The sequence below is a fragment of the Notolepis coatsorum genome, assembly GCF_963971535.1.
Source record: "Notolepis coatsorum genome assembly, contig: SCAFFOLD_474, whole genome shotgun sequence".
Taxonomy (NCBI): Eukaryota; Metazoa; Chordata; class Actinopteri; order Aulopiformes; family Paralepididae; genus Notolepis; species Notolepis coatsorum.
In genome coordinates, this window is record NW_028171609.1 from 90001 (window position 1) to 99895 (window position 9895).

Genomic DNA, 9895 nt, shown 5'->3' on the forward strand with positions numbered 1-9895 from the left:
CTCTCTCTCTCTCTCTCTCTCTCTCTCTCTCTCTCTCTCTCTCTCTCTCTCTCTCTCTCTCTCTCTCTTCTCTCTCTCTCTCTCTCTCTCTCTCAGTAACGTGTGCTGTGATGCAGAAGAGTGGTGCCGGCCTCCACACAGCCAACTCCTGCTACTGGGACACGGCCATGGATGGTGAGCAGCTGTCACTCATTATTATTATAATATATATAACACTAACCCTGTCACTCATTATTATTATAATATATATAATATATAACCCTAACCCTGTTACTCATTATTATTATAATATATATAATATATAACCCTAACCCTGTCACTCATTATTATTATAATATATATAATATATAACCCTAACCCTGTCACTCATTATTATTATAATATATATAATATATAACCCTAACCCTGTCACTCATTATTATTATAATATATATAATATATAACCCTAACCCTGTCACTCATTATTATTATAATATATATAATATATAACCCTAACCCTGTCACTTATTATTATTATAATATATATAATATATAACACTAACCCTGTCACTCATTATTATAAGATTATATAAGATAATAACTAACCAGCTGTCACTCATTATTATAAGATTATATAAGATAATAACTAACCAGCTGTCACTCATTATTATAAGATTATATAAGATAATAACTAACCAGCTGTCACTCATTATTATAAGATTATATAAGATAATAACTAACATGGTAGACAGCAGCTGTCACTCATAACAATAAGATTATATAAGATAATAACTAACTACCTGTCACTCATAACAATAAGATTATATTTAAGCATTACATCACGCGCAGGAGTGGTTTGTGAACAATAAACCATGCCTAGGGGTGGTCGTTAGGCCCGAGGCGCAGCCGAGGGTCGTTAGACCCCCCTAGGCATGGTTTATTGTTCACAAATCACGACTGCAAGTGGTGTAAAGCTTTTATACAACTGCCAGATTCATCCAACCTTATTTCTATACAATAAACACACATTAATCGAAGATTTATTGAAAAAACCATCCGCCAGAAAAAGTAGTTCCCACAACTACAAAAAAGACAAGTTGCCTCCATGTGGAAGCAGCTTGAAGTGCATCCAACCAAACTAACACATCCAACTGTGTGTTATTGGAATGATTGAGAGAAGTTGCCTCATGTGGAAGCAGCTTGAAGTGCATCCAACCAAACTAACACATCCAACTGTGTATTATTGGAATGATTGAGAGAAGTTGCCTCATGTGGAAGCAGCTTGAAGTGCATCCAACCAACTAACACATCCAACTGTGTATTATTGGAATGATTGATTGAAAATTTTATTACCAGATGCAGAATGGGTACAATACAGTCGGCTCAATACACACAATTGTTAAGGGAATGCAGACCTACTTTCCATAGAACTTCATTCTTAGATGCTTCTATATAAAGTAGGTCAAACAAATTAGAAAGTTTTCTTTGCCCTATAGGGAAAAAAATGTTTTCTTCGCCCTATTTTTTTATTTATTTCTTTTAGCCTAAACTTAACCAGTTGGAAACCAGGGGTACAGTAATAAAATTAGCAATCAACCAATCAATCAATTCAATAGACCATGCTCACTTAAAACAGCGCTGCTTCTCTCTCAGTCTGACTCCCCCGCTGTTGCAGACAGGAGTGTGTGTGTGTGTGTGTGTGTGTGTGTGTGTGTGTGTGTGTGTGTGTGTGTGTGTGTGTGTGTGTGTGTGTGTGTGTGTGTGTGTGTGTGTGTGTGTGTGTGTGTGTGTGTGTGTGTTGTGGGTACGCCAGCGTCGGACAGTGTGAGAGTGAACGCTGCAGTCAGTGGGAAGGAAGTAGAAATTTAAATCAATCAATTAATCAATCAATCAATCCACAATTTTTCTTTTGTTCTAGATTGACTCAAGACCCATCAATTACATCATCCAACATTGTTTAAAGGACTAACACATTCCCCTTGACAGAATCGCTTCATATTTAGTCGTTATGGCGCTATCAACATTCTGGCGCTATCAACATTCTCCCGGAGTGAGCCGGCGGAGTGATATGTGATTCGGTTGTGGGCGGGTCCTGAGCCCAGGACCGTGGATTGTTGCCAATAAAGACGTGTAAATGGACTGTTTCAGCCAATCAGAATCGAGAAATTTGCATGCCGTTGTATAACTCTATGTAAAGTAGTCTACTAGTAAACTAGCAGTCTTACCTCTATGTAAAGTAGTCTACTAGTAAACTAGCAGTCTTACCTCTATGTAAAGTAGTCTAGTAGTAAACTAGCAGTCTTACCTCTATGTAAAGTAGTCTACTAGTAAGCTAGCAGTCTTACCTCTATGTAAAGTAGTCTAGTAGTAAACTAGCAGTCTTACCTCTATGTAAAGTAGTCTAGTAGTAAACTAGCAGTCTTACCTCTATGTAAAGTAGTCTACTAGTAAGCTAGCAGTCTTACCTCTATGTAAAGTAGTCTAGTAGTAAACTAGCAGTCTTACCTCTATGTAAAGTAGTCTACTAGTAAACTAGCAGTCTTACCTCTATGTAAAGTAGTCTACTAGTAAGCTAGCAGTCTTACCTCTATGTAAAGTAGTCTAGTAGTAAACTAGCAGTCTTACCTCTATGTAAAGTAGTCTACTAGTAAACTAGCAGTCTTACCTCTATGTAAAGTAGTCTAGTAGTAAACTAGCAGTCTTACCTCTATGTAAAGTAGTCTAGTAGTAAACTAGCAGTCTTACCTCTATGTAAAGTAGTCTACTAGTAAACTAGCAGTCTTACCTCTATGTAAAGTAGTCTAGTAGTAAACTAGCAGTCTTACCTCTATGTAAAGTAGTCTAGTAGTAAACTAGCAGTCTTACCTCTATGTAAAGTAGTCTACTAGTAAACTAGCAGTCTTACCTCTATGTAAAGTAGTCTAGTAGTAAACTAGCAGTCTTACCTCTATGTAAAGTAGTCTAGTAGTAAACTAGCAGTCTTACCTCTATGTAAAGTAGTCTAGTAGTAAACTAGCAGTCTTACCTCTATGTAAAGTAGTCTAGTAGTAAACTAGCAGTCTTACCTCTATGTAAAGTAGTCTACTAGTAAACTAGCAGTCTTACCTCTATGTAAAGTAGTCTACTAGTAAACTAGCAGTCTTACCTCTATGTAAAGTAGTCTACTAGTAAACTAGCAGTCTTACCTCTATGTAAAGTAGTCTACTAGTAAACTAGCAGTCTTACCTCTATGTAAAGTAGTCTACTAGTAAACTAGCAGTCTTACCTCTATGTAAAGTAGTCTACTAGTAAACTAGCAGTCTTACCTCTATAGTCATCTTTAACCATAACCATGACCTTCCAACCATAACACGAACTACAGGGAGAAATCGGCATCGCAAGCAAATCACAAAACAACTCTTTCAATCAGGATAAATTCACAACTTTATTTAAGTTAGGTCTATTTCATTGACATTTTCAGGTTTTCAGGTCATAGACGAACAAACAAACAGTGCAACAGTGACGGTACAAACAGCGGTACATCCAGGTAGCAGCCACCGGGGGAAAAGGCAATACTTCCTATAAAACAAACATCGTAGATCATTGTAGCTCCGTCCCTCATCGACTTTGGAAGAATACTGTAGTGGTTCTTCAAAAACAAACACTACCATGTGAACAAGGACATCAAATCAGCCTCGCAACACACTAATCAATCAGTCGGTTCACATGCACATCCAGGACATGAGCCAATATCCCAGTTATGATCCAAGGCTCATTTCCTGATTATCAATATGTCCGTGTAGACGAGTAAACCTGCTATTATTACCATAGATACGGAACTCACAACCGCAATGCAGTAAGTGGGATAAAGCATTAGAAGCACTATTGCAATAATATATATTATTAATAATACTGACAATAATGTTATTAAGACCATTCTCATTAATAGTCTAATAGTATTTCTAGGTGTTTACATGCCTCCGTGTGACCGTGTCCCAGCTATCATATTCAGGTTTCTCATTGTTTTTAGATTTTACAAAAAAAAACATTAAATGGTAATGAAATGCTTTTGCTGCCCCCTAGTGGTTGATGTTTTCACACTCAGCCCCAATCTGATAGACTTTGATAGTGTGCAGCAAGGTGAAAATAACCGACCACTAGGGGGCCGCAAAATGACCACGTGTTACACTGGTCTAAATATGGATTTGAGCCTGTTCAGTAATCAGCACACATATTTTACATCACCCCTGATCATTTTCCTGAGCATAGCCTACTTTAACCCTTTCACTACCACACTACCAAAGGGTTAACCCTTTCACAAACACACTACAGAAGGTTAACCCTTAAAATTTGATAATAAAAAAAAAAGGTTAACCCTTTCACTAGCACACTACAGATGGTTGTGAAAGGTTAACCGTCTGTAGTGTGGTAGTGAAAGGTTAACCTTCTGTAGTGTGGTAGTGAAAGGGTTAAGATGTTTAACATTTTTGCATCGTTTTTATTTATTTTTATTTGACCATTATGGTGATACATCATAGAATTATATAGAAGACACCGACCCAAAATAATCTCCTGGTCCTGCTAACAAACTGATAGCTCCTTAGAAAACATGTTCCTCTCTCTCCCTCTGCGAGGACTTCCTCGTTTACATCAAGGACACTATAAGAGAAGGAAGGGTCACCTCATCACTGTAGCATGGATGTGTGGGAACGGTCAGTTCCGCCGACATTGAGCTGAATGGGATCAACAGTCTCATTTATGACCCGTTGTAATACCTGTAGTACATGTCCAAAGTTCATAAAAATACGTTAAAAAATGAGTGATTAGGAGTGATTTTGGTAAACAAAAACTAAAAAACAAAAAAAAAACACTGCAGGTTTCAGTCTCTCATCGACTTCAATTCATTCTGCATTTCTTTCTCTTCCCGTTTTTGCTCTTGACTTTTCACCTAGATCCCCGATTCGCAGATCCCCAGGTGGGGTATCATTGGAAAGCCACACTCATTGGCTACAAGTTAACCTGTCCAATAATCTTCGAGATCGCCAAACGATTGACGGAGCTAGAGCCCCGGGAGTCAGGGGTGGTAATCGAAAAAAATATATATCGGCATGTAACTCGAGAACCGCTGAGCGGATATTGTGGCAATCGACAGGCAACCAATAGGGCTTTAATTCATGGAGACACAGGGTTCCGCTTCCTGCCGTTTCAGTGTGTATCCACAGAGGAGTCCTGAGTGTCCGTGAGAACCCCCTCCAGCTGCTGAATGCAGGGTGCGATGGTCTGACTGTGAACCCGGGCGATCTTGAACCTGCAGAGTTGAGATGACGTTTATTCAAGTTCAAGTTTCTTTATTAGTTGTCATACAGAAATACAGAATACTTTTGCATGAAATGCTTCTTTCTGTTTTGCTCCTGAGAGTGTGCGCTAGGTAAAATAAAAAGATAGTATAAAATAAGTATAATATAAGTATAAAATAGAACGTCAAGTACGTAAACAAAACAAAAATGTTCAATATACATATATACAGTATATGTACAGTATATAGAATGCAGAAGGTAACTGAGTTACAGCAATGTACAGTACAGTGTAGAAATGGTGAGGTATAGCTTAGCTTGTGGTGGTGAGGTGCAATGAGGTGCAATGAGATATGAGATTGATTGTGCAAATCTCAGTACCAATAAATATAAAGTGTGTTAGTGTCTAAAGTGGGTGCTACAGTGTGGTTTATTTAAAGTAAGTGTGTGGATGTGTGTGCTGTGGGTGTATTTGATGGTTTGTTATTGTTCATTGACTCAATCAAATATTCAGAGCTAATTATATTGTTTACAAGTTTATTTTTCTCATATATTATATATATTACTTGTATTTCCTATGTTTACGTCGTTCTACTGTTACCCTGCCCATACCTGTAACTCCCCTCCCCCATGCCGCTATCAGGGCCGTACCGAATCATTAGAAGCGTCGTTCATTACGTTGACGTTGGAATTAAAATCAACATTCGATTTTTTTTTATGTCTATTCATTCCGTTTAAACCAATGGTTTTTATTCACAGTTGCAGATAAAGATTAGGCTACACTAATATTATAGTATTATACTATTATAGTATATGACTAGTCATAAAAATGCAAATAAAACATGCATCATAAATGATGTAGCCTATCTGCATCCGCTCGGCGCTCCATCAAGACGTCACCATCACTTTCGTTCCAACCGTGCCCTTATTGGATTATTTATGTTGACCAAACTGACGAGTTATATTCATTAATCGTTTCTGCGCCAAGAACGAGTATACTCGTTATTGGCCGCCAATCGAATAACGCCAATAACGAGTTTACTCGTTTTTATGATCGTTATTTCCTTTATTCGCTATTGCCATTCATAATTCATCCAGCAAGGCTCCAGGAGATTCTGGACTGTCGGATATTGCAACGGCTCAACGGTTGCGTTCTGTGCATCAGGGAACATGTTCCGGGCAGAGCTCTCTTGTTATGTGGATCCAGACAAACACTCGAGTGCATTGGATCGCTTTCGAGACGCAAGAGTCAATATGCTTTCGGCGTTTATTGTGTCGTACAAACGGAAAACGGATCTAGCAGATGGAAATCAAATAATTGGAATATTTTTTCTCCAGACTCATTTGCCACAGGTAAGAGGAATCTAACGTTAATTCCAGCTCGATTGTCCATTTATTTCATTGCAATCCATCTGATCAACGTATGATGTCGTACTAAATAAAGCCGTTACTGACAATCAAGGAATCATAAACGACCCCCCCCCCCCTTTCCTTCACGCATGATGGAGCATAACGTATACCGAGCATACGCATTTGAATTTTTTTATATAGCGTGTATAGGAACGAAACGCCAATTGATTATGTATAATATGCATCAGGGCCTATAACTCGCGTTCTAGGAATGACTGCAGACCACTCTAAAAACATACTTATATTCACGACGGTATTAACACGACAATGTATGAATGGAAAAATATAACATTCCACATCCGGAACGATAGATACCCGATGTTGAATAGGCCATAGTAATGTCGATATAGCTATAATATTTAAAAAGTTATAGCCCTGCAAAGAAGGTGAGCGACTCCATAGGCTTATAGCACTGGCAGAGAGTGGTATAATATGGGCAAACTGTGTGGCAGACATTGTGTTAAAGGTCCCATGCATTATAAATGGCCTTTTCCAGTGTTTAGCATGGTTTCCTAGCAATGTGGGATTATATCACTGTGGTCTGGGTTAGTTAGTTAGTTAGTTAGTTAGTTAGTTAGTTAGTTAGTTAGTTAGTTAGTTAGTTAGTTAGTTAGTTAGTTAGTTAGTTAGTTAGTTAGTTAGTTAGTTAGTTAGTTAGTTAGTTAGTTAGTTAGTTAGTTAGTTAGTTAGTTAGTTAGTTATTAACGGAACGTAAACCAATCCCGGTCACCCTCTTTATCTGGGAACGCCCAAACCCAACTTCGGTCACGCCCCATCTCTTGCGCCATTCTGGATCTTTCCTCACAGCCCCACCAGATTTTGACGTCGAAAGGTAGGTGATATGAAATCACTTATTTTAGAGTATATATATAAAATTTTATGAGTATTCATCTATATTTAGTCATCTAAAGACTACTAGATGTGAACGTTTGTACCACTGCAACGTTATAATTGTTCGAATGTGTTCAGGGCGACGCTGTTTTCCAAGTAAAAGTAGCATCCTGTTCCTTAAACATGAACTCCCACTCGCCCCAAGATGAAGTCAGATCGTTTGGTTATGTTGCTAGCATATATAGCCAGTGACAACATTCTCAGTTAGAAAAAAGTATACATTTTCATATGAATAAATAATCATGTTTTATTGTTTCTTAACCATTTTCTCAGAGCCGGCAGTCCCACCGCAGTCCCACCGGGTGTCCCAGCCAACTTCCTCTCCCTCCCACGTAAGCTTTTTCAAACAACTGAAAAAACATGATCTACAAATGTCCATGGCCAAAAGGAACAGGAAGAAAAACTCGTATTGTACCTGCCCCTACGGCCTACACACACACAGTACACTGATAGACTGTTCATAGCGCAATATTTACCAAAATAAATGTTTTGAGTGGTGCTCCCTTTATTGTGTCTGCAGCCTCCTGTATTCCTGGACCATCAGGAGCCTCAACCTCCTCCTCCCACGCCAGACCCACGACACCCATCGGTACAGTATGTTACTTATGTTTTTTTGAGTTCGTCAGGGCAAACTTATGAATTGTTATTTATTTTGTCAAAAATGTGCTAATTTTATACAAATAGCTGTGGGGCACTTTGAACTGTGGTCCATGTGTGAAAAGTACTATATAGATAGTTATTCATATTTATTATTGGTATATTGTAATCAAGCAGCGTCATAATAATACATTTCTTTTTAACTGCAGGTCACTCCACCAAGAGGCAGAAGCTGGGGACCTGGGAGTGTGGCCGGTGTAAAAAGGCGAACCCCCCTGTGGACTCTGAGGGTTTGGTGTCGTGGGTCCAGGTTCCACACCATCTGTGTCCAGTGGGAGGAGGAGGAGGAGGAGGAGGAGGAGGAGGAGGAGGAGGAGGAGGAGGAGGAGGAGGAGGAGGAGGAGGAGGACGACGAAGATGCTAGTTTCTGGTGTTACTGGTGTTTGGATGAATGAGTGTATGAATGAAAACATTTATAAATATGTATGGTGTGCTGTAAATAGTTGATATTGTTCTAAGTTATATGTTTATTATATTTTTTATATATTGTTTATAAAATGTTAGGAAGTGCTGGCTGTTGTGTTAAATTTGTCATATTTTTGTACTCACAAATGTTAATGTGACAAGTGATTGTGATTAATATTTGTTTGTTAGACAAATAAAATGGGGATGTTGTTTGCTCCTGGCAAGAGATGGTAGACAAAGCAACGCTTTATACACTACCTTCCAGTTGACAGTAGATGGCAGCATTGATTTAAAAGGATGAAAACAGGTTCAAACTAAATAACTACAGATTCCAAGATCTTTTTTCACAGTTCACAGGTCAGCAGGTCAGTAAAAGGTGATGAAAATGCGATCTGAACATGGGAGCGTTAAACTATGAATGCGCCCTCACGTCACCTTACCGTGAATGGCCACCTAATTATCATAATTAAAGTGCAGCATTAGCATTATGCTTGTTGTCTAAAGGGAACCAAAATGGTACAATTTAAGTTTTTAAATGTTATCCGCATATATAGGACAAATAAAACAGCGTTAATTTGTAAAAAACTCCAATGAAAACGGCGCAAGGTACGTAATATTCGCTATTGTTATGCAAACGTAATAGAATCCTATAAAAAAAAAAAATAGAATCCTATAGTTAGTTGAACGGGCCTCACCTCCGCAGCAGCTCGCAGGCCTTGCAGGGTTCTGGGTTAGTTAGTTAGTTAGTTAGTTAGTTAGTTAGTTAGTTAGTTAGTTAGTTAGTTAGTTAGTCAGTTAGTTAGTTAGTTAGTTAGTTAGTTAGTTAGTTAGTTAGTTAGTTGAACAGAACTCACCTCCGCAGCAGCTCGCAGGCCTTGCAGGGTTCTGGGTTAGTTAGTTAGTTAGTTAGTTAGTTAGTTAGTTAGTTAGTTAGTTAGTCAGTTGAACAGAACTCACCTCCGCAGCAGCTCGCGGGCCTTGCAGGGTTCTGGGTTAGTTAGTTAGTTAGTTAGTTAGTTAGTTAGTTAGTTAGTTAGTTAGTTAGTTAGTTAGTTAGTTAGTTAGTTAGTTAGTTAGTTAGTTAGTTAGTTAGTTAGTTAGTTAGTTAGTTAGTTGAACAGAACTCACCTCCGCATCAGCTCGCGGGCCTTGCAGGGTTCTGGGTTAGTTAGTTAGTTAGTTAGTTAGTTAGTTAGTTAGTTAGTTAGTTAGTTAGTTGAACAGAACTCACCTCCGCAGCAGCTCGCGGGCCTTGCAGGGTTCTGGGTTAGTTAGTTAGT

The 9895-nt window shown here is 38.5% G+C and overlaps 1 protein-coding gene across 1 annotated transcript in view; it reads left to right on the forward strand.

Annotated features, from left to right (window-relative positions):
• Positions 1–8481, forward strand: part of LOC311248228 (dynein light chain Tctex-type 3-like) — a gene marked incomplete at its 3' end in the record, with an annotated part of 20713 nt that extends 12232 nt beyond the window's left edge. Inside the window, exons 5-7 of the mRNA XM_084339151.1 lie at positions 97–174; positions 8074–8142; positions 8360–8481. Of these exons, the coding sequence (XP_084195277.1) occupies positions 97–174; positions 8074–8142; positions 8360–8481 (269 nt within the window). The remainder of the gene's footprint in view (positions 1–96; positions 175–8073; positions 8143–8359) is intronic.
• Between the last annotated feature and the right edge of the window lie 1414 nt (positions 8482–9895).